This window comes from Streptopelia decaocto (assembly GCF_964273445.1).
Source record: "Streptopelia decaocto genome assembly, chromosome: 2".
NCBI classification, from domain to species: Eukaryota; Metazoa; Chordata; class Aves; order Columbiformes; family Columbidae; genus Streptopelia; species Streptopelia decaocto.
In genome coordinates this window covers 111492245-111517837 of record NC_138655.1, presented here as the reverse complement: position 1 = coordinate 111517837, position 25593 = coordinate 111492245, and the positions used below count along the sequence as shown (strand labels likewise).

The following is a 25593-nucleotide window of genomic DNA, read 5'->3' as shown; positions in this document are numbered from 1 at the left end:
ATTGGGAACGCCAGAAGTAATGGGAACATTTGCCCTCTCTGTTAAGCTGTGGAGACATTTCCTAAGGCAATACTTAAACAAGCCCAGACTTTACCCTCTGTTAGTATTTTAATTGGAATACCTAAGAGCCTTGTTCAGAGTTCAAGGAGCATCTGATGATGCTCTTAGTTATATGGTTTAGTTTTAGATAGTCCTATGAGGAACAGGGAGTTGGACTCTGTCCTTATGAATCCCTTCCAACTTGAGATATTCTATGAGCTAATGGAATATTTAAACTGATTAGATTTCCAGCTGAAGCTGATTCAAGATGTTCAGGTCTTGGAGGGATGATGGTTGGTTGTTCAGGGGTTTGCAGAGTTCTTACTAACTGTAAAATCTGCTAAATGAGTCTGTTGAGAATGCATATCAGAGTTGTAGGACAGTGTTTTGAGTTGGCTGCTGCTCAACTAGATGTATATCAAATAGTGAAAGTGGTAACGGAAGGGAATTGCTTTTAAAGAGGAAGCATCTGTTAACTTGGTTTACACTCTGCAGCTGGGCTTGTAGTTCTTTGAATGCAAAGAACTGCTTGGGAGAGATGGGATCCGCCTCAGCAAGAGGGACAAAGACACTTTTGCCAGCAGGGTGGCCCACAGAGACATGATGGGATGGCTTGCATAAGTGAAGTGTTACAACAGAGGGATACTGGCTTTTTAGGAAAATCAGAGCAAGAAGATAAGGAAGGGGGAGCTGCCCTTTTTGTGGGAGAACAGCTGAAATGTCTGGAGCTCTGCTTAGGGATGGGTGATAAGCCAACTGAGAGCTTATGGGTAAGGATTAAAGAGCAGAACAATATGGGTGACCTTGTAGTGGGTGTCTGCCGTAGGCCATCTGACTATGAAGAACAAGCAAATGAGGCCTTCTACAAAGAGTTAGAAGTAGCCTCACATTCACAGGCCGTGGTCCTCATAGGAGGACTTAAGCTACCCTTGATGTCTGGTGCAGTGACAACACAGAAGGGCATAAGCAATCCGGGAAGTTCCTGGAGAGCATTAATGACAACTTTCTGACCCAAATGAAAGAGGAGCCAGTAAGGAGAGGTGCTTTGCTATACCTCTTATAACAAGGAAGGGCTCGTTGGGGATGTGAATGTTAAAGGCAGCCTTGGCTGCTGTGACCATGAGATGGTGGAGTTCAGGATCCTGAGAAGAGGGAGGAGGGCAGAAACAAGATCACATCTCTGGACTACAGGAGAGCATACTACCCTCTTCAGTGATGATCTTGGTAGAGTCCCATGGGATAAGGTCCGTGAAGGAAGAGCAGCCCAAGAAAGATGGTTAATATTAAAGGATTGCCTCTTCCTGTGTCAAAAGCAGTGGCTCCCAATGAGCAGAAAGTTGGGCGAAAATGCCAAGAGGCCTGCATGGAGAGCCAAGGAGCTTCTGGCGAAACTCAAACACAAAAGTAAGCATACAGTAGGTGGAAGCAGAGACAGGTAGCCTGGAAGGAATACAGAGACACTGTCCAAGCATGCAGAGATGCAGTCAGTTAGGAAAGCTGAAGTATGGGTAGAATTGAATCTGGTGAGGAGTGTCAAAGATAACAAGGTGAGCTTCTGTAAGTACATAAGTAGCAAAAGGAAGCCTATGGAGAATGTGCTGTCCCTGCTCAAGAGGGTATGGGTGATGGTGACACAGGACATGGAAAAATCTGAAGTACTGAAAGCATTCTTCACCTCACTCTTCACTAGCATCACTGGTCTTCTGGAATCCCAGGCCCTAGAGATCAAGGGGAATGTCTGGAACAAGGAATATGTACCCTTGGTGGAAGAGGAACAGGTCAAGGTTTCCTTAAGCAAACTGCACATACATAAATCAATGAGTCCTGATGGGATGCACCATGAGTGCTGAGGGAGTTGGCAGATGCCATTGTGAAGCCACTCTAGATAGTCTTTGAGCAATCACTGTGCCTAAAAGAGGTGCCCAAGGACTATAGGAAAGCAAATGTTGTGCTGATCTTCAAAAAGGAGGACCAAGGTAACTACTGGTCAGCCTCACCTCCATCCCTGGGAGGGTGACAAGAGTAACTAATCCTGGGAACGAATTCCAAGCATATGAAGGACAAGAAGGTCATCAGGAGTAGTCAGCATAGATATGCCCTATTTGATGAATGAGGGAAGACTAGCTCACTGTAGCATTGTGTTTGATACCAGAACAGAGGTTTAGTTTGAAAGATAATGAACTGAACTGTGTTGAAGAAAGCATAAGTTCTACAGAATTATTTAATCTAGTATTCATTTAATTTGATTCAATGTACAGATGTAGAATAATTAAAAGTGTAGTTCAGATGACAATCTTATGCATTGCAGTAACTAAAACAGCTGCATATGAATGGAGAATTCAGAGTTCCTCACAGAGGGGCCTAATAACACTATTAAATACTGTGCAAAATGGGACTCCTGAAGAGGTTTAAGTGCCAGCACAGGAAAATCCTGTATTTCTAAATAGTGTCGGGGTTAGCTAAAAAAAAAAAAGCCAAGGGGAAGTCACAGTTGACCAACTTGATAAACTTCTGTGATGAAATGGCTGGTTTGGTAGACAAGGGTGGAGCAGTAGATATTTTGTACCTGAAAAGACTAGCAACACTTGCTGAGCAAGCAATCAAAATGTCTCCTTCCCTCCTTCCCTCCTTCCCTCCTTCCCTCCTTCCCTCCTTCCCTCCTTCCCTCCTTCCCTCCTTCCCTCCTTCCCTCCTTCCCTCCTTCCCTCCTTCCCTCCTTCCCTCCTTCCCTCCTTCCCTCCTTCCCTCCTTCCCTCCTTCCCTCCTTCCCTCCTTCCCTCCTTCCCTCCTTCCCTCCTTCCCTCCTTCCCTCCTTCCCTCCTTCCCTCCTTCCCTCCTTCCCTCCTTCCCTCCTTCCCTCCTTCCCTCCTTCCCTCCTTCCCTCCTTCCCTCCTTCCCTCCTTCCCTCCTTCCCTCCTTCCCTCCTTCCCTCCTTCCCTCCTTCCCTCCTTCCCTCCTTCCCTCCTTCCCTCCTTCCCTCCTTCCCTCCTTCCCTCCTTCCCTCCTTCCCTCCTTCCCTCCTTCCCTCCTTCCCTCCTTCCCTCACCTTTCAAAATAATAGTGAAAGAGAAGAGAGATCTATTTGCAAAAGTTTTATTACTAGTGCTAGATTAAACAAAAAAACCCGTGATGCTGTCTGTAAATGGAGATGGAATTACATGTTTTATTTCCATATGAGTAAAATAACACTGGTAATTGAACGAATCTCATTAACAGGGAAAAAAAAAATCTCCTGTTAAACATAAGAGGAGCAATGATCTCTTGCTTTACTCAGTTGCACTAGTTACATTCATTTAATATTTACACATATTTGTCAGCAGTGATCAAATGCTGCTGGGGTAAAGAAAACCTGTACATGTGTCGAGTATATACACAAAGGTACTAATTGTGTTACAGAAAAAAGCCCAGACAGTCCATAGTTGGAGGTAACATCGGTCTATGAAGCAGTGAAAGGAGCTGAAGAAATCTTATTCACAGGGTATGACAGCCGAACATTTACCTTGTGTGGCAAGCTGATAAATGTCTTTTAAAAGTAGTAAATACTGTAGCATAAAGGTAGTTTGGATGGTAATGCAGGAGGTAATGTGAATGTACTGCACTTGATCTTAGTGAATCTCTTGAAATCTATTTTGTCCTGTATTTTAATTAAGGAAATGTGATTTTGCAAATGAATGTGTGTTGCTCACCTTGGAAGAAAAAAATAAATCCCTGTAGTTCAAATAAATTACTTTGAGCTTTTTCTAATTTGATGCACAACAGTTCCTCAAATTCACTGGAAAGACAGGTTTGCTCATACCTGTGTGAAATTACCAGTGACTAGGTGTTGTAAAGGCTTAGTTCTGAAATGATATGAAGCCCACAAATGGCACAAAGGCAACAGCTACATGGGCAAAATTAAACATGGGAGAGTAGTATGTGTGTTGTATGAAGAGTACAAAAATTTTGCGAGAGTTTGTTTCTGAAGACCGGTTTATGGTTCTCAGTTTCAAAAATAAAATAATTCAGCTTTGAAAGGTTTTTCTTCAGGAAAAAAAAATGAGAGAAACGTGCACTTACATTTCATGTAAAATGAAATACTTAAATTTTGAATGTATCCGCAGTTTTAAAGTGGGACCAAAAAGCTGAATTTAGTTTCATTAATTCCTGTGTTATGAAGTGAACCTTGTTATAAAAATCTCTTAAACATAAGTTGCAGGTACTGATTCTGGTGTGCTGTGAAGCTAATTCAGGTGCATTAAACATGAAATAGCTTTGTGCTCTGACTCTTCTACTGGTAACAAACTTTTTCTCTTTAAAGGTCAGTCCTATGAAATACGGATGCTAGATAATCGGAAAGCTGGAGACATACCAGAGATCAATGGAAAACTGGTGAAGGTGAGCTGAAGTTCTCTAGATAGTGTTACTAGCAAACTTCTGCTGGTTGCACATGAAAAGAGTAGTTTTTAACCTTTTATTGTACTCTGATTCAGAGGGAGGTGGACCAGCTGATCTCACCAATAAAGAAATACGCACAGTGAAACCTAATGCCTAGTTTTATTGTTTTATTTCGGGTTTACTTCAAATTAAAAGAATATACATCTATGCATTTTCATCTTTATGAATGGGTTGGTTCATTTAATGTAATTTTAGATAACTAAAAGTGAGCTAATCACTTTTATGTACCCTTTATGTGGTCTGCAGTCTGATCTATTTTAAGATGAGATGAATCTCCACTAAAAGTGCGGGTGTCTTTCTGCTGAGTAAAAGGAAGCTGTGGTAGCAATGATCTCAAATTTAGATATCTAAAGTTAGATAAGAGAAATCCAATCCAGAGACTGCATATTTTATGAATTTTTTTTTCTGTTGTCGCTAGATACGCGTTCAGAATGACTGTTGACCAGTGATATTTTTAATATGAATATGAAGAATATGAATAGGCAGTGCATAGAGTCCTTGTGTGTAGTGAAGACTGAATTATTTTATACAAAGCTGAAGATACCTAGTTGTCTATGGATTTGTATCCAGCATCTTCTGAGCCATTTCATTTTCCATTTTAAGTAATTAGGAGATGCATAAGGAAGCTAGAGGGTCATTTAGAAAGCAGTGGAGGTATTATGAGCATATTTCTTAATAGGTGTTATGGAGGACACATTGAGCCAACCTATGTTTTCTGCAACGGTGGAATACTGGCACATAGGAAACATGTCTATAGCAAAACCCATCTTTAATTTTGCTGCTTCTTGAGCAGTTTGTTCCATACCTGAGCTCCTGTTCCTAATTCCAGATTTGTCTCCTTATGCTTTAATATTAGCAGAAGGTACTGTGAATCTGAACTATTTCATGAAGTATAAGAATGAGGTAGACTGAAAAATGCCCAATTTGTGGTATTTAAGGTGGGAAGGTGGGCTTTTCTTATAAGCTTCAGGCAGTTTTACTAAATTTTCCAAAAAATCTCATCCATGCATTGGGAAGAAGGAAAAATAATTCAGTTAAAGTCACTTTGACAGTATTACTGATAAGTACATCAGAACAGTGTGCCTGTGGGAGGCTGATTCTTCACCTGTCAACTTGGGACTATATAATTTGTGAACTTTGGCTGGCTTTTGTATATTCCTGTGGCTTGTACTTATTTGTCTGTGGGATTTCAGGAAGTGTTAAGCACAAATATAAAACTGACTTGTGAGTTCTGTAATTAAACCTTTTACAATCTGTCATGTTCGCTTTCTGTAATCAGCATGTTGACTATTTTGCCCGCTTCAGTGCTGTTTCCTTGTAACTTCGCGGAATATCTCTGCTGTATTTTTATAAGTTGCTATGTTGGTGGTGAGCCATTTCATAGGTAGAATAGATGAAAGCAGCGTAAAAGTTTTAAACCAGTAAATTTTATCATAGTAAGACATGCATCAACAAATTTTCTGTTCTGGGCACTTAAATGCTGGAATCCCAGTACTTCAACAAAGAAAACATTTCCTGGTGGTGGAGGTGGCTGCAGATACTTCCAAACTTGCTAGTTTGCAATGAAAAAGGAGCCGTATATTTGCGCATGCGTGCACATGTGCTTTCCGGTTTTGAAATAAAACCGAGGAAGTGCATTGTATCTGGCACTTCATTTGAAAGTTCTTGAGGTTTTTTTTGAATGCTTTTATCCACTGTTAATACAAATAAGACTGTAGACTAATGGGAAAAAGTGAGCCTTTAAAAATTTTGTCTATGTTTTGTTTGTTCAGTAGCAAGTCATGTCTGCAGTTGTTCTTCCTGTCTGTATAACTTTGTATGTGCATTCATGCGGCAGAACAGATACCATTATTTAAGATGACTAAGAGCACAGTTGTAGCAGAACTGGTCACATAAGTAGGCATTGTTGGCTAATTGCTCCTAGCTGAATAAAGTTAATCATACTATAGTATTTTTAGATTAATATTTCAGCTAGAAGAGTTGGAGTAGTTTGGATGTTTTTTATTCTAACTATTCGTTAAAATAATAGATTTGTTGTAAATATATTTATAAATATTAGGAATATATTTTTCTGTTTTGTTTCTTACAGTTGTCTACAAAAATTCACAAAATTCCTGATGATAAAACAGTGGTCAAACCGTATCCACTGCTTTTTAGAATAAATTAAGTCTCCTGTGTTTGTTTTCTCGAATAAGTTTGTGTTGCCTGCACAGTGTCGATACTATGCTGTCAGTGTTGCTCAGTTCACTGCAGGCAATTCATGCTGACCTTTAGAATATGCAATCAGATGTCATTCTCTTTTGTATTTTTACCACATTTTCAAATATCTTCTGCTGTTCAGTTCTATTTCTATGTTCTGGAATATATTGGGATACTGATGGTTGCCAATTTTTTTGCTGTAAATACGTGCATATCAGCGCTGTAGCTATTGTGGAATGTTCTAGTGCTTTAAGCTGTTCTAAACATATAGTAACTTTATGGCTCATCAGATGCTTGTTTTCTTCTTTGTTAGAGTATTATAAGAGTTGTGTTCCATGACAGAAGGTTGCAGTATACAGAGCACCAGCAGCTGGAAGGTTGGAAGTGGAACCGCCCTGGGGACAGACTTCTCGACTTAGGTATAATTGTTTCTCTATGTTGCCACTGTACGAAATTCAAATTTAAATTGACCATGGTCACATTTACACTAGGGCTGGTGAAAAAAGACAGACCAGTTTTCTATGTGCTGCTTTGTCATAGTATTTTGAATATGTATATTCTTACCACTTTCGCATTCCTTTATAAACCTTGAAGTGTTACAGAAGTAAAATGGCAACTGTGAAGCTTATACATTTAGTAATCTTTCTAATTTCGATTACTAAATGTTACAGTAATTAGGAGAACACAGACAAAAGTAACTTCCTCTAGTAGATTGTGGAAATGACACCAACACGGTTTCTTTATTTTGCGTAGTTTTATACTTTTTGTTGCCTAAGCCCGGGTGGGGGAGGGTTTGGTGGCCTAGGGGAATCAAAACACACCCCCAAACCTTGAGCACTTTGTATGTTGAGTCTACTACATTTCTTCAGATCAGTCCTAAGAAACCATTTATGGGCTTATGGTCAAACCACCAAAGCCCACCTTTTTTTCACTCTGTGTTTGCTGATGGTCACTTTATATTAAATTTATTTCTAGTGTTTTCTTGGAATATGATTATTTTAAAATATGTATTACTTATTTTAATGTAGATATTCCAATGTCTGTTGGAGTCATTGATATCAAGACAAATCCAAGCCAGCTCAATGCAGTTGAATTTTTGTGGGATCCAACAAAATGTACATCTGCTTTTATTCAGGTTTGAAACTTTACTTGACTGGATGTTTGTGTTTGTTGCCGTTCAGGTCACAAACAGTAGTATATTTGCACCATGAAGGTTCTTGGTTTCTTGTTTGTGGGAAAGACATTAAATATCAGGTTCATAGCAACTGTTAGGTCTATAAGGGTTCACAGTTAGGTTTTTCAACTGGATTGGAATTTATAAAAGCATCTTTTAAAAACAATTTAAATAAAAGGCTTCAAAAAGCTCTTTGCAGACAGCTGCCATGGTTAAAATATTTAGTCTAATATGGAGTATTAGAATTAATTTATATCCCTCTAAGTAACTGCTACTAATACTGGGTTTTTTTTGGTTGAGAGGCCTGCTGTCCTAGAGATGAGCTTCAGCAGAGGCCTAGCTTGAGGATACAAAATGAAAATTAATGTACTGCAAGGAGTTTTAATTCAGACATTCAAAGATGTTTTTCACTATATCAGTAGGCTTCCTTGTAGTAGGATTTTTATTATTTATGTATTTGATATTCAGGGCAATTGAACATGCTTTCTTTGGAAATTATTTAGATAGAATGTTAAGTTTTGCATTGGAATTTTTGGGTTACTTTTGTCGCAGATCTGATTTTATTGTGAAGAAAAGGTATAAAGCTTGAGGTAGATTCTTACTGAGGCTGCCCAAATAGGTTAAATCCCACATTGTCAGTAAATTAACTTTGATCTGGTGCAATTGAAGACATGTTTTTCAAGTAAGAATTATACAAGTACTAAAATGTAGTCTCCTTGAAGAAGTGTGAGATCAACTATTGCACATTTTTTTCTCATGTACTTCCTTAGAAGAAGTGATAATAGATTTAGCAAAAATGGAACTGATTCTTATTATGCAAGCAGACTTCACTTATTCTAAAGGCTAGAGAACACAGCATAGCGGCACTGATGACACTTAAAACTTCATTTTCCAGTCTGTGGTTCTCTATTGTTGATGACCATAGGAAATAAAAAGGTAGTATTGTAGTCACTGAGAGTGCAAGGTGTCCACGGTGCTTGGCTTGCTTAAAATTCCATAAAGAAGCAAAAACAATTTGGAGCGCTGTCCAGTGAGATTCATCATCACGTTTTGTTACACTGATCTTCTCCTTAGATATCTTTTAGGGGTATTTCTGGCTTACAAACCCAGTCTTCATTCTGATATAGCACTTGAGGCAAGTGATTTAAAAGTCTGCTGACTTTCATAGGAAGTTGGGCATATTTGAAAATACCCTGATTTTGCATGAGATGAAAAACTCTGCCAGTCAGTGACCTTCTGTGGCTTTGGTAATATTTATTACAAGTAACTCTGAAGTTTATTCTAGCTATGATGCATTGGACAGTAGTATCTGGAAGTTTTTGCTATATTCATGACAGCTACAGTTGTCAGCCAGATATATTTTTCTTAAGATCTAGCAAGTTCTACTTTAATAAGAATCTATAATGATGACTCATTTTTGGAGAGATTTTGGTGACACACTTGCTTGTTTCCCCTCTTCTCTGTCACCTCAAATACAATATTTTTGGCTTCATTTGCTTATGGGTACGAAAAGGAACACAATGTTAGTTATGTAGCTTGGTCCTCAGATAGGCTGAGTAATTTGTTACTTATCCTTAGAAAATATATATGATGTTGATAACACCTAAGGAAATTAATGTCTAGAATGCTTCTGAAGGTCCTTTTTGCTTGGTGGTTGTTTTTTTCCAGGTACATTGTATCAGCACTGAATTTACCCCTCGTAAACATGGAGGAGAGAAAGGAGTTCCTTTTAGGATTCAGGTTGACACTTTCAAGCAGACTGAAAATGGAGAATATACAGATCATCTGCATTCAGCCAGTTGTCAAATCAAAGTTTTTAAGGTAACAGTAGAAAACAGCTCTTTAATAAGTTGCTCAGAAGCTGTTGTAAAGTTGGGAGGACACCTTTATATTACTGCTTGACTTCTGAGATCAGATTTCAAGTATAAAACCGTTTTCCACCTGCTTTCTTGTTCATGTAACTGTTCTTTTTTAGCCAAAAGGAGCAGACAGGAAGCAGAAAACAGACAGAGAGAAGATGGAAAAGCGAACTGCACATGAAAAAGAAAAGTATCAGCCTTCCTATGACACCACAGTTCTTACAGAGGTAACAAAATAGAATTGCATGTGCTTACTGAGGAGAAGATACATAGATACAAATGTAGTCTTGGAAGGGTTGGGGAAGAATTAGTTCTACATCTAAAATAAGCTTTTTATTTTACGAACTTGTCCAGTGAACAGCGACATTAAATTTTGACATTTTGAAGTAAACTTTCATTTAAATACTCAATAGATGGTTGTATTAAAACACAATAAGATTCAACTCTATTTGACTGACTGTACTGAACCCTAGAGCAAGTCTTTTGGTACAGCTTGCAGCTGAAAAGCACAAAAAATAAGAGGGGGGAATCTAGAATTTAATTATCTGACAAATTAGAGCTTCAAAGTGTATTTTTTTGAGATTACAGAATTTAAGGCCAGAGCCCCAGCAGGTTTTTGCATTTTCTTTTTATTTAAACATCAGTGAGTTCTACGCGGTTTTCTAAATATTTCAGAAGTTTTTAAAAGGCTTTTAGATCTTTCCTCACTGTATAATGAAAAAAAATTGATCCAAATCTTTGGTGTTTGTCCAGATGAGGCTTGAGCCTATAATTGAAGATGCAGTTGAACATGAGCAGAAAAAGTCCAGCAAGCGGACTTTGCCAGCAGACTACGGTGATTCTCTGGCAAAGCGAGGCAGTGTAAGGGACTTCTGCTTACCTTTTCATTGTGCAAGATACCTTGTGCAGTGTTAGATATAGGAGAAACTTCCGTTATATAAAGTAAATATATTTTCATTGCTGTGTCATAATTTTATTCACTTTTATGTATACCAATTACTCTATGTTTGTTCTCAGCAAAGGAATCCTTCCTAAATCTAACACTTAAACTGTTGCAGAGGGACTGTGTAACTTTTAAAAGTCAAGAGGTTTCCGTTTATGCCACTTTGAATGAAATAGCTTTTTGCTTTCCTATATGTATGTAACTAGTGGAAGTAAGAAGAGTGAAATTTAGTGGTTTATTCCATATTTGTACTGACATTCAATATAAGTTTCCATGTGCATCAGTATTTTTAAAACACCATGTAGCGTTGCAGATGGTTGATCATTAGTTACTGATTTTTCCTTTAGCCGTCCACATATTGTGCTCCAAGCGGGTTTAATGCAGTTCAGAAGAGTCAGCAGATATTCATGACGTGTACACTAACCCTGTATGTGCCTCCCAAAATAAATCCAACGTATATCCTGTGCACTCTTCCTGTCAAGGGTTAGCATTTTAGATTTCTTAAATGCTGTGCTGTAAGGTGAATATTGAGACCTTACATTTTTCAGTGACAAGCAATCCTGCATCTTCCATTTGGCAAGTTTAAATGTCAGTTAATAATGTGACTGTGGAAGACAGTTATTTGACCATTCTTTGAACGTTCTTTGTACTGACAGCTCTTTCCCAGCAGTGCTGTCTTTGTGCCTCAGTGTTTAGTTTGTATTATGATCTGCGAAAGTGATGTATAAGGTTTAGGTTATAAAATACTTCTCAGTGTTTGCCTCTTGTTTATAAACAATGTAGCTGGGTGGGAGGGAACAAGCAATATTAAGAAAGATGGGCTCTTCGGTGGATTTTTTTTGCCCCCTGAAACTATTATAAGCACCGAGCTGTCTAAATTTACCTTCTGCTGTTCCTAGTTTCTGTTTTTTTTCTTTCTTTTAAGAGGCACCTTTAGCATTCTTTGGCAATGCAGACATTATTGTAAGTGTTTTAAATGTCCCGGGAAGGGATGTATACACAGGAGAAAACAGGACTTCCACTTATAAAGTGTGTCTGAAGCATCTTTTGAAGCTGGTCCTTTGAGGGATTTCTACTTTTTTTTTTTTTTTTTTTTTTTTTTTAATGCCGTGCTCTCTTTTCTTTCTCTTGTTATAAGTACTTCATTGAATTATTATTGTTTATGGGAAGAATAATAGAAAAAGGTATTTTAAAAATAGATGACAAAGCCATTGTCCAGATTAGGACAAACTCTAGCCAAATAATACCTGAAAGTTATCTAACCTGTTGTTAGGTTAACAATCTCTTGAAACACTAGGCTATGAATGGGAGCATTACCTTCATTGTATTGAAGAAAAACTGATGTGGGACAGGTGGTACTGGACTTGCAGTGCCTTTCCCAAAGGAGGCAACAGGACTGTGCGTGTGTTCATTTCTTCACTTCTCGTTTGGGATGAAGGATGACGCACAGACTATTTTGGAATAACAGCTATGTACAGCTTTCCAGTTCTCTTAGTTGTCAGCTGACTATTCCTGTTTTGCATTTGCCCTTAATACAATTCTATCTTGAGATCATTTGGGCAGTTTGTTGAAACCATTTTGAATTTTATTCCTGTAGGATGAAACGCCTTCAGCCCCTGTAACTTGGTATCATCTCTGGATTTAATACATAACCTGTTCCATCGTGACAATGATTTTCATCATTAGCAAAATTATTAGAAATCGCCGAGGCCATAAAAAAATAACATGAAACACTATTTTTGCTGTGTTAGTAGTGAAACCTTGGTAATGGCTATATACTCATTAAGTACAACTCGTTTGCTTGATCTAGAAAGGGAATGTCTGATCTACAGCTTGAAGGCCCAACTCATCAGCCTTTTCTTCTTGTCACCAGACAGGCTTGTTCTTCTGAGCCTTGTAAATACGGACAGGGAATGATGCATATTTCTAGTTAGAGCAATTCTGTCCCTGCGAATTCATCTTCCCAAATGCAGCCATCAGAAGGTTTGGCCATTATCAGACTTGCCTCATCTGTGCAGATCAAATGTACCATATGTGCAGTGCAGCTGTCACAGAGGGGCTTAGGCACAAAAACTAAAGACCTACTTTTAAGTATGAGAATTGATGCTGTTTGACATATTATTCTTTATGTATGATGGATCTTGCACTTCTCATGTCCTAGGAACTGTGGCTCCATTACAGAAGAGAACAGGATTGTTTGGAGTGTGTTTTTCTTGATGAAGTTGAGAGTGTTGGCTGTTCCTTAGCAAATGCTGCTTCTACATTCCCAGAAGTAGTTTTTTGTTATCTTTTCTTGAATTCCAGAAATTTAAGTTGATCCAATCTATAGTTCTTTTCCTTTTTAAAGCTGGGTATTGTTATCTTCCTCCTCCACCAAACCTATTATATAGGCTGTCTTTTTTCTTCTTTGCTATTTGCATCTCATTTTGTATTTTGTTTCTTTTTTTTTTTTTTTTTCCTTCCTATATGAACTCTTCCAGTTCAGCCACAATCTGATTTGAACAGATTGGTTTCTTACTGTGCTTCCTTCAGGAAACATTGAACCTAATATATTTTCTTTCCAATTTAATTCATATGGAATTCTAATAGAATACAAAGAGCTTGGTGAAGCTTCCTTTCTGAATGGTCATTCTGCTCTGCTCTTCTCCTGTCCTATCTTAAGAACCAGAGATTTTTTTCTGATTACTATCACCCATCTTTTCCTTCTCATTCATTTTCATAAGAATGCCATCTAGATATGCTTCTCCATTGTTCCTTCTTATTAATTTGATATTTCAAAACTTGGTGAATTCACTACAGTTTCTGCAGTATTTATCTCAGTGTTTTCCAGACAGACAGATGCATAGTTAAGCTACTTGTTAAGACTCTCTCTTGTGCTATGGAGCATTGATTTTTATTTTTATTATTTTCTGTAGAGATAAAAGGCTACCTACCTAACACTTGCCTTCTGAACCTCAGAGTGGATGTTTTTGTACAGGTGACCTTCATCCAGGGGCCATTTTATGAAAGAGGCACTTTATTTTTTCCTCTTCTCCAAATATATAGAAGCTAGAGCTTATCTAAGGAACAAGAGGAAAAAAAAAAACCACCAGATTCTTTTCCCTGCTTTGAATTTGAAAATAGGAAAATTTGTGTTGTGATAATTGAGTCTTTGCACTTTTTTCTGTGTACAGTATCTTGGTTGATTTTTATCTTAGTATATATGTTACAAGTTAGACTATATAAGGCTACAATTTAATTAAACTTGGTCAAATGGTCTTTTTTTTACAGATAGAGCTGATTATAGGGCATATGGAAGTCAGAAGACTTCCAGTTACAGACCTTGAAGTAAATTGGAAAAGAGAGTTTGGGATGTGAAAGATTGGTGCAGAAGATAAATATTTTCTGTAAATGACTTAAATTTAGAATATGAAACCTTCTGGAGGCTGTGGGAGTCCAAAAGTGGAGCTGGAGCAAAACTAATTTAGTAACATAAGCATATAGTTTTTTTTCTAATTTGTTTCTCCCTGCTTCTATCTATACTTTATAGCAGTAACAGTAGCATACAGGATATGTAATGTGGGTGACTTCACGTTTTGGGAATAACTTATTTACTTCTGCATTCATAATAATTAAGTCTAGATGAGCGGAAGTTTTTTGTTTTTGCCAACAACAGCTGTGGTCTTTTGGAGCAAGAGTGCAGTATTTTATAGGTTCATTGCAAAGGCTTTGTACTGTGCATAATAAAATTGCTGCCTTCTTCTCTGAAGGTGATGCTGTATGCACAAGTTTAAGTCATCTAATTTGGAGAACAACCTTTTCGGTTTTGTGTTGATTTGGTATTTGAATATAGTATGGAGTTCTTTGCCAAAGTTTAGTTTTGCTCTCTTGTAAGGCATGAATTTGGGCAGATTCAGGTAGACTGGAAGTAGGGAAACAAATCACATTAAGCAGTGGCATAGAATAATTTGAGATTTTTGCAATTCTCCAGAAGTTAGGAACGTCCTGAATTTAAATGCTACATATACTGAATCTAAAAAGTCAGAAAGATTTTTCTCTCTTCATTTTTAACTCAATAAAACCATTGGTCAACATTTTATAACCTCATTCATGTCCTACACAGAAGGATGTTAAAGCCAGGATAATAGAATAGTTTGGGTTGGAAGGGACCTTCCAAGGTCATCTAGTCCAACCCCCTGCAATGAGCAGGGACATCTTCAACCAGATCAGGTTGCTCAGAGCCCTGTCCAGCCTGGCCTTGAATGTTTCCAAGGATGGGGTATCCACCACCTCTCTGGGCAACCCCGGGCCAGTGTTTCACCACCCTCATTGTAAAAAATTTCATCCTCGTGTCTCTGAAACCAAAAGTTTTCTCTGTCTCAAGAATTAATCAATGTTTGGAAATGAAGGCACAATTTCCTGAATACAGTTCTATCAGAAGCATGGAGTCAGTGTACTAGTGGTAGAGGGCAGTTAGTCATGAGACCTCAAAAACATCATCTTTGGAGATTCACCAGTATGTATTCATTGTTAATTGTACAGGTAAAGATACAACTCCAATCTCTTTTCTGTTCTGTGATGGTGTTTTACAGAGTCGGTTCCTTCCTCATGACAGACTGACATTTTTTCTTAAGTTTGTCCAGTGGCCAAAGACTTCAGTATTAGTATCATTAGCTTGCTGAATGTCCTTTGCTTAACTCAATTTTGCACTTAGGAATATAAGAAATATCCTGATTGATCAGCCTCCGACTCTGTAAAGTCCAATGTGCTGCCCCTGGCGGTGGCAGTTGCCGATGCCACTTCCTGTGATCCACCACCCTTGTAACCTTGTCATGGATCTGGTGCCCAGGACTTTTGTCTAATCCTTTCTGAACTTGATGGGTTTGTGAAGTGTGGGACAGTTGTGCATGTGAGTGATTCTGAAAGCTTGGGTTAATTGCTTGAAGATGCTTGAAGAATAAATGCTACGTTTTCTTGTTCCTTGAACCACCTTAATGGTCAAATATTAATTTTCCACTCCACAACCTATAAGACAGAAAGAGAACTGAACCGATGGGCATGTTGCAGCAGCAGTATTATGAATGTAATTACTATCACTACTACTTTTTTTTCGTAGTAACCAACTGATTCAGTCTCAGTGGATAGTTAGTAAGCGGACACAAGGCATTAAAGTGTGTCTACAGGACAAGAAGGGCTTCTTTGGGTGGAATTGTCTTTTTCTAAGTATTTCAAATGTGTGTATTCCTGTGTTTAAACTCAGAGTTTTGTTCTGAACAACTTCAGCTGGGTTTGAAGGACAAAAACTTTAACTGCAGCACATGCCTCTGCAATGGCTCAGAAGCTGTTCTCTGCCACCAGTGCATTCTTTCCTGCCCCTGAATTCAAATATAAGTCGAACAGAATAGTGGCTAAAGGTGTACAGGTTGCATTTGTGTGTCCAGATGAACATCTTGCATTAAAATTTAGGGAGAGAGTGTCAGAAAATGAAAGGAAATGAATTGCACTTCCAAAATATTTCAGAATAACAAAGCTAACATTATTTGTGTTGGCCTTTTATTTTAAAATTATGGCTTTGGGGACCACATAATTGGCGAATGAAGGCCCATTTTAACTTACCTATTGTAATATAACATCTTTGAGATTAACGGTAAAATGACCTTCAGAAGAGAAACAACAGATGGGAATATACAGAGTAGGAAGAAGAGTGGGTAACACTAGAAGGTCATATCAGAGTGCTTGGTGCAGGTGGCACTGACTGTCATCTAAAGGGTGGCTTAGAGTATGTAATCAAAGCCTGTGTACACAGTTGCTGGCAGAAATGCTGATTTGAACCAGGTCTTGGACACCTGAAAAATTTCTTTATTTTCAAGCGGTGGGCATGCAAGAGTAGTTTTTTTAAATTGTACGCGCCATGCTGTGGAACTTGCAATCTTACTGTGATGGGTGAGGACGGGAGTCCAGCACAGAAACATTGTTAACTGTTTTACAGAAGATTGCAACTGATATTGCGCTCTTTTACTGTTTCCACCAGATAGTGAAAGGGTCTTTCAAGACAAATTTGTTGAAACGTGTTCCATTAATATTAGGTCGTACTTGTTCTCCTTCCTCTTCCTCCTCTGCAAGGCTATGATAGAACTCAGAATGCCCTTACAGGGTATTTAGCTGATGTATGATAAGTATTTCAGAAATCTTTGTTGTTTAACAGGCATAGTCTTAGCTTACTTTATCTTGGGCAACTTGCTTGTTTTAATCCTGCCTATTTGTCTTTGAATATACCAAAATCTGTTTGTGTGGTTTTTTTGTGTTTTTTCTTTTGGTTTTAATACTGAATTTGCAATGGTATTGGAAACACTAAAAGCAAGTCTCATTTTGAAGGGCTTCTATCATGGTGGTTTAAAAAAATATCCATAAAAGATTGACTGAATTGGACAGCTGGCTCATAATATGCTTGTGATGACTTAAAAGTTTTGAATAAAAATTCCAGTTTAGCAAGCAGTTTAGAGAAAACGGTACATGTAAGCATCATTATAGTCCTCCAGTAAATTAGTAAAAGAAATCAATTCACACAATTTCTACTGAACATGACATTTGTGTTTCATTGTTGTCAGGGCAGATATATTTAGTTTATCCACAAGATGAAATCTAGCTTCATAGTTTTACTTAGTATTGCTGAACACCTATTGTCAAGTCATGAGACCTGCTGTTTAAACAGCCCTTTTAGGATGAAAGTAGTTTTTTCAGCAGGTGGATTGGGGTGGGTTGGTAGGTTTGTTTTAAACTGAGTGATCTCTAGAGGTCTTCTCTAGCTCCACCACTAATACCTTCACTTTGTTAACTGAAGATAGTATAAATAGAATTCTTCCTGAAAGAACAAGATAAAACAAAACTGATTTTTAACCTGGAATATCTGCATGTAATGTGTGGGATGGAGGGAACCTTTATTTGGAATTACATATCAAAATTCTCTGGAAAAAAGCGTTGCTTTAAATTAAAGAGTTGTGCATCAGAGTAAAAATTGTATTGTCAAGAGAAACTTAAGTTTTAATTTTCTATCTTCAGTGTTCACCATGGCCTGATACTCCTACAACATTTGTAAACAACAGTCCTACTCCTGCTCCAACTTTCACCTCTGCTCAACATAATACCTACAGTGTCCCAGACAGGTAGGTTTCTTTTCTGTAACCTAATTAAAGATAACATTTTAAAATCAGGCTTATTTAGAAGCGCTTTCTGAGTAAATCCAACTGTTTTCAGGTTCCACTGGGAAACGAGAGATTGTTTTGACCTATATTTTTATTTTAGAGTTTGACACTTGCATTATGTGATGCATCTATAATGTAATTACTTCCACTTCAGCATTTTTCCCTTTTACTGTACACTGTTGGAAACTCTTCTTCTTGTCCTTTGTCATATAGCAAATAGTTTCTCTTTTAACTGTTCTCATTTAGTCCTTGTCTATGGAAACTCTCTAGCTTTTTTAGAAGAACAGTCTTTGTTCCCATCATACACAGTTAATATAATTTGCAAGGAAAAAACCCACCAATAATCTTTACAAGCTTTTCAACAGAAACTGTAGCGGTAAACACACTTTGTACTGAGGCATTATTTAAACTACTGTAATCAAAGTTGGGGGATCAACGAATGATTTACAGTGGTATTGTCTGGTCTATATACTTTTGTTTTGTCTGCTTTGTATTTTACTACCTCTCCCTCAGTCACCATTTAAGACAGGTGTCTGTGTAAACTCCTGTGAGTATTGGGAAAGCTGCTTCTCCAGTTGATAAAGAATACACAAAATAGGAACCAGACAACTTGCAAATAGAACTTTGATTATCTTTTTCATGGGTTTAGCTTAAGTTTCACTCTATGCAGTGTTTAACTTGTCTTTCAACAGTGATATTTATTGTTTGGGGAATTTCAAGTTATTTTTCAGCAATGCTTTAGTATTTTGCTTAATAAAATTCTATTAATACTTCTTGTTTGTTTGTTTTGTTTTGTTTTTAATCTGTAGCAATTCTTCCTCCCCAAATCATCAAGGAGATGGAACCTCTCAAGGGTCTGGAGATGTGAGTGTTTGCTTTGTATATTTCTGTCAGAACATTTGATTTATATGTACCTTGATATTAATAGATACTGGGGAAATGTTTAACTGAGGAAGTTTTTTAGTGGTTTGGGGTTTTATTTTTTGTTTGTGTTTTTTTTTTTTTTTTTTAAATATCCAAATTATATCCAATCTTGTTTCTTACAGCAGCTTCATCCTTCAGCCACAATCCAGGAAACTCAGCAGTGGTTGCTGAAGCATAGGTTCTCTACCTATACAAGGCTTTTTTCAAATTTCTCAGGTATTGTTTAATTTTATTTAGAGTTTTTGTGTTAGTGAGCAAGTTTTGTGTGGGAAAATAGTTCTCTAAAAACAATATGGCTTCAATATTTATTGTCATTTACTAACTTGTATATTAAGTGTTCAGTTTGCATTGGAAGGCATTTTTTTTCTAGTTGCATTGTACACAAATTCACCCTCACACCCAAAAGTTAATCTAAGGTTGGTTGGTTGGTTTGTTTTTTTTTTTTCCCCGTGATAGTTCACAAAATCTTTTTAACCTTGATAAGTCTTTTGAGAAAAAGGAATTTGCTAATTCAGACCAGCAGGCTGTCTATTGTGCCATGGTGTGTACTAATGGCAGCCAGTATGCAATGATCTTGAAGAAAGTACAAGAAATTGCTGACATCCAGCCCATGTTAGATCTTTTCTCTGGAGTTAAATTTAATTGTAGTATAGGAAACTTTCATCCTCCCAAACTCTGAAGCTGTGAATAGTCATCTAACTCACAGAAATGGCAAATTATTTTTTTGTATCGAACTTTGCTTCAGTGCCATTTAACAGGAGGATTCACTTAACATATTTGTATTTTTGTCTTAATTTTTTTCGGTTTAACAGAATGTCGGATTGTTCATTCTTAAATGTGCATCAGTGTAGTTTCCACTCTAAGTACAGAAGTGAGAAACGGCAACAAATGTGCCCTGTGGGGCTGTGTTTTGCTGTTTGCTTCTTTAATCTTTCATGTCATTGTGCAAAGGGTGGGATGACACAGTACACACCATGAGTAACATTCCACCTGTTCCTTGGTAAAATGTGGTGCGGATAATTTGAAGATTCCTGCTCTCAGGCCGAGGTCACACGTCTGCCAGAATTCTGTTTGCACCAGGCGTCTTCCCTGGTTGCGATTGTGTTTCTCTGACTCCATCTAGTAAGTCCCCAAGTACAGATTCTCTAATGTGGCATTCTTGAAATCTGTCTTTTCTCCAGCTAGTTCATTCTGTTCGCATATGCCTCATGTTTTCTACCTAAAATTCATACTGTTTTCTGCTAGGATAATACAGGTTCTGAGAAATAAGCTCACATTTAGCCTTTCTGAACAAGCTGTGAAAGTGTCATCCAACCCTGAGAAGTTAAGTTCTGCAGTCTCACTGGTGAACGAGCCAATATTTTGCAGTAACTTCCTCAGCAAACCGTATGGAATCATGGAAAATTATTTAGGTGACATCAATATAGGCAGCAATAAATAAGATTTTATAAGCTACTGCCAGTAATGCTACAGTAATACAATAAAAATAAGTAAAGTTCTGAGATCCCCCAGGGGTCCACGATATTTTCCTATGCACAGGCAATTTGACTTCTCTAAACAAAAACTGACCAGACCTTGAGGTAGTGGTGAGGCCTCTGGAAAACCTGCAGCTTTTGGCACATAAGAACATGACTTCTGTGAGAGAAAACAAACCACATATATGATGCTTAAGACCCACGTGGCACCACTAGTTATCTCAGTAATAAATCGGTGCTGTCCTGGGTTTCCCTCCTCAGGGTGGCTCAGTACACCTTGTAGTAAAGCAGCCTGTTGTACATCAGTGTGCAGCGCTGCTGCCAGCTGCCCTCAAACCACCAGCATCTACCAGCACATCCAGATTGACACATCAAGGCTCCTTAGCTGATCAGTGACTTGATGATTTTATTTTAAATACCGTGGGCCTAATGGAAAAGCGCAACATTTTCTAGTCAACATTTGCAGGATTGGAAATGAACCTTTTATTCTGCTCATTAGCTTTTGATCTGTGCTGCTTGTGTTGTGATTCCTAAGCTTTCTCAATAAAATTTAGTACTAAATTTCTGACAAAGACCCTTGGAAAACTTTTAAGGTGGTTCTTCTCTTTCATTATTATCTGTATATGTTTATAGAAGTCAAATACTAGGCAGCTGATAGATTTTCTTTGAAGCAAGACATGTAGTATAGCTTTTAATTATACTACTTCAGGTGTGATTTTTCTTTTTATTATAGTACGTAAGGGGTATGATGACAAATTATTTTTACTGTATTTCACCTATGCATTCCTAGATCATCTGTGGAGTGTTTTCACAAAGTCTGACTTTTTTTTTTAACTTGTGCTCCCACTCATCTATTACAGTGACTGATTTTTTTTCAGACTATTGTTTTCCCTGTTGACACTCATGGTGCTTCTAAGAAGTGTGCTTCCTTCAGTTTTGTGTTTAGATCTGCTTAGTATCTTTTATTGACACTTCATTTTCTGAAGTAAATGTTCTGGGAAGCAGCTGTTTTCACAGCTCGCTCAGTCCCAGGAATATTTAAAAACAAACAAACAAAAACATACTTTTGGATAGAAGTATCCCACATTTACCCAATAGGCTGCTGATGGATTCATTTGACCACACTGATTCAATTGTGCCAACCTTTAGCAGTATCTTCTATAAATGAGAGCATTGTAATAGCTTAAGTGCATAGAGGATACGATGTATTAATTGAATCATAGAATAGTTTGGGTTGGAAGGGACCTTCCAAGGTCATCTAGTCCAACCCCCTTGCAATGAGCAGGGACATCTTCAACATGATCAGGTTGCTCAGAAGCCCGTCCAGCCTGGCCTTGGATGTCTCCAGGGATGGGGCATCTCTGGGAAACCTGTGCCAGTGTTTTACCACCCGCATTGTATTATAAAACATTTCTTCCCCATGTCTAACCTGAATCTCGCCTCCTTTAGTTTAAAACCATTACTCCTTGTCCTGTGGTAACAGGCCCTGCTCAAAAGTCTGTCCCCATCTTTCTTATAGGCCCCTTTTAAGTACTGAAAGGCCACAATAAGATCTCCCTGGAGCCTTCTCTTCTCCAGGCTGAACAACCCCAACTCTCTCAGCCTGTCCTCACAGCAGAGCTGTTCCACCCCTCTCATCGTCTTGGTGGCCTCCTCTGGATCCCCTAGAATGATTCCTTGAATGAGAAACCATCAAATATCTTTGCTCTGTATTTTGCATGGGTTTAAAATACACTAACCTGGGTGTCAGTTAAAACGTTGTCATTTAAGCCATTGTCTGAATATAGAGCAGTCATCTGTCTCTACAGTATTTGTGTGCCTTCCAGACTTTGTACATTTTCAAAGAAGTGAGCACCGTCAAGGGAAACCAACCACCTTTGAAAAATGGGTCCCTTTTTCTCAGTGCTAGCTAGTGCCTATTCTAAATTTTACTTGATTGTGTTTGCAGGATTCCATTTTTGTAATGGCGGAGTTTGTTATTCTTTGTTTAAATGAACATGCAATTTATTTTTAAAAGTATAGATGTTCTAAAAGAATCTTCATAAAATCCTCCTGTGTTTTTCCAGGTGCTGATTTATTAAAGCTGACAAGAGAGGATCTGGTACAAATCTGTGGTCCAGCCGATGGAATTCGGCTATATAATGCACTGAAATCCAGGTAATATGTTGAGCATGAGGCTAAGTGGGGTTTGTTCTGTCCTTTCCTAGAATCCCCTTCCTTAGAACTGGGATATCTGGGAAGTCAGTGCGGAGATGGGCCTCGATGTGTGCGAGAGCTGTCTCAGGATCTGCCAGCAGCGTGTTTTAGAAGAGCCTCCTGTGTTCGCCTTCAGGGCAGAGCCCAGATGAGGTGCTGGCACTGACCGCTCCAAAGGCAGCCTGTGAGACTGGTACCAGTGCAGTTGGGCGCTGCCGGTTTGTTGGCAAGACACAAAACTTGTCGTTTACGGGAGCCAAGAGCAAACCCCAGCTGAGGCCTTTTGGGTATTCGTTACCATTGACCTTTATAAGAATTGTCATCATCACTCAGTAGTTACATTCCAGGATTCCGATGTCTTGATGAACTTGGAATTGATTGAAATTTTGTTAGAATCCAGTAGCATCTGACAGACTACTTACCATTATATTAATTTTTTTTGATGAGTCGAGAGAAAACATTTCAAGTATACTATTAGCATAACAAATCTACATTTGTGACATATCACCTTCCATATTTCCAGGGCAAATAACCTTTTCTCTGATGTGTGATTTGTTTGAATTGCAGGTCTGTTAGGCCCCGTTTAACAATCTATGTCTGTCAGGAGCCATTACGGAGCATTCAACTGGAAAGACAAGATGCAGGCAACGGCGACAGCAGCAATGGTGCAATATATGGTATGGCACATAGGGGTCTCTCAGCATACCATTCCTGTGTCTTAAAGTCTAAAACAAGATAGATGGGAAGGAAAAAAGAATAGTGAAGAGGCTGAATTTCTTTTTCTGGTGTGTAGAGAAACCATGGAAAGTTATATTTAGATCAACTTCGCTATTTTAACACTGCAGGGAATGAAAAGGCTGTTGAAACCTCTCAAGATTAAATCATTGGGGTTTTTTTTTTGTTTGTTTGTTTGGTTTTCACTCCATTGATAAACCTAACTCTAGTTACGTGGTAATTAAGGAGCTCTCAAATTAGATGTGCTATGTTGTTACAGCCAAGGTATTAACTGTATAAATGCAGGTGCATGTAAAAGCTACACGCAAATAAAATGCTTACATTCTTTCCCGTTTTTCAATCAGGTTTTGCTGTGCGACTGAACTAAACCAGGTAGAGCTTAGGCAAGGAAAAACAGCCAAGCCAGCCTATGGGCTCATGATTTTAGTATTATTTTCCTGAGAGAGAGCTGTTTTTTCAACACAGATGGAAACTTAGTATTTAATTGTAAATTCATGTCTATTTACATTTAAGAGAATGGAGCTGTTTGGAATGATTCTTTTCTTGCTCTTGGCTTTGAGTGAAGAGACCTCCTGCCCAACCAACTGAAATGTGCACTGGCTGCTGCTGTAATAGTCGTTGTGTATTTTCCATGCAAGAATTGAGGCAGAGGAAGATCTGTAAATAGGATACTGTCTCTGTTAAATACATCTTTTCCCTCTGGATATCTTCAGTCTTTGGTTTGGGACAGAAGAATGTGCAAACATGGACCTGTCAAGGGCTTCCAGCGCTATGAAATAAAACTATAGAGCTGTAGCTATAGCATCAAACTGAATAGCTACTTTGTCTTACCATTCTGTTTGTTTGTGGTGTTGTATTTCCCCCCCCCCCACCCTTCAGCTCAGAAGTGATTGGTAGGAAATTTATTCAGAGAGTTGAAAAAGGCTTTATTTACCAAAAAAAAAATCTACATCCCTCTTCAAAGTAACAGTGTAGTAGTGTAAGTCAGGCTTATTATCTGCTTGAAACGGTCCAAAACTACTTCCAAAGTCATCGTTAGGTGAGTCTTAAAGATGCATTTTAAGTCTGTTTGACATGACTGTGCCTTTTGGTGCAGGATACACGAAAAAATATGGAATTCGCTGTCAGTATCAGATCAAGTAGAAGCCTCCCCCTGTCAGAGAGGTTGTGCTTGTGTCTTTACCCTGAAAGAAAAGTCATGGCAGTTCATGCTGCTTACTGAGAACAGGAGAGAGTAAAGGTTTCTAGCTTTTAAATTTTTTAAAGCTAGAATATAAACAAATTGCGGGGTTTTTTTTAAATATAGTTACATGTTATCAATTTGTATTGTGCTTATTTAATTTTCTTTCTCTTCTTGTAGTTTATCATGCAATCTACTTAGAAGAAATGGCAGCCTCAGAAGTCACACGCAAGCTCGCTTTGGCATTTAATATTCCTTTGCATCAGATCAACCAGGTTTACAGACAGGGTCCCACAGGTATCCACATTCTTGTTAGTGACCAGGTAAGGAAATTTTCTTTTCTTGACAAATTTTATTTATGAATGAAATAGAATAGAGGATTTTCTTCTGCTTGCTTATTACTGTTCTTTTTTTTCTGTTTGATAATGCAACCTGGTGTTTTCTGATATTGAGAGTATTTTTTCCTTTTCATTAAAATGAGCAGAGTGATCTGTTAAATGTCACTCTTCCTCTACCTGAATAAATTCCCATTATGAAAAGGGAAAGGCAACTGGTCTGTGTAGTTCTGAGATGCTGCAGTAATTACTTAGTATGTATTTACTTTGAACATGCCCAAAGGCAGGGAGCGTTTAAATACTGTAGAACTCGGCTTATTCAGGCATCTGCTACATATATTTAGAGTTCCAAAAACACAGCAAACAGTAACAGGCTCCCAGCTGGTTGTCACATGATTAACAAGCAGTATCATGACAGTAATGTATTTTAATTTAATTTGGTATATCCTTGTCATTTGCTCAATAAAGCCAAAAATACACAATTGCTTATAAAAGGCCGTGTTTCGTATCCGATGTATTTATTTTTTGCGTTGGTCGTGCTCAGGAGGGTTTCACAACTTTTTTTATTTTTGTAGATGGTTCAGAACTTTCAAGATGAGAGTTGTTTCTTATTCACCATGATAAAAGGTACAGTGTCTTTTCTGACAGTCTAAAACACAAATGTTGATTCTACCAAGGCACCTTCTGTAAAGCAGAATATTGTTGCAGTAAAACTTCCCCAAGCAAAGAGTAACAGCAAATCTACTGAAGGCTCACTTGCAAATAAATAAAATAAATCTGCATACAGTAGTGGCAGAAAATATGCACAAGTTCTTCCTCTTGTAGCCAGACCTTTCAGGCTCTCCAAGCGTTCAGTTCAGAACCAGCGTGATGCTTAGTAACAAACCTCATTTAAAATACAGTCAGCCATCACTGAACA

At 38.1% G+C, this 25593-nt stretch overlaps 1 protein-coding gene across 3 annotated transcripts in view; it reads left to right on the top strand.

Annotated features, from left to right (window-relative positions):
- UBP1 (upstream binding protein 1) overlaps positions 1 to 25593 on the top strand; it is a 41138-nt gene that overhangs the window by 12500 nt on the left and 3045 nt on the right. The window contains exons 3-15 of one of the 3 annotated variants that reach the window (XM_082044296.1): positions 4337 to 4413; positions 6986 to 7091; positions 7701 to 7807; positions 9515 to 9667; positions 9822 to 9932; positions 10459 to 10566; positions 17687 to 17790; positions 18639 to 18693; positions 18879 to 18969; positions 22295 to 22385; positions 22992 to 23101; positions 24520 to 24662; positions 25250 to 25301. In XM_082044296.1, the coding sequence (XP_081900422.1) occupies positions 4337 to 4413; positions 6986 to 7091; positions 7701 to 7807; positions 9515 to 9667; positions 9822 to 9932; positions 10459 to 10566; positions 17687 to 17790; positions 18639 to 18693; positions 18879 to 18969; positions 22295 to 22385; positions 22992 to 23101; positions 24520 to 24662; positions 25250 to 25301 (1308 nt within the window). Of the gene's footprint in view, positions 1 to 4336; positions 4414 to 6985; positions 7092 to 7700; positions 7808 to 9514; positions 9668 to 9821; positions 9933 to 10458; positions 10567 to 17686; positions 17791 to 18638; positions 18694 to 18875; positions 18970 to 22294; positions 22386 to 22991; positions 23102 to 24519; positions 24663 to 25249; positions 25302 to 25593 lie in introns of all 3 variants that reach the window. The other 2 variants (XM_082044295.1, XM_082044297.1) reach the window with 2 other exon arrangements.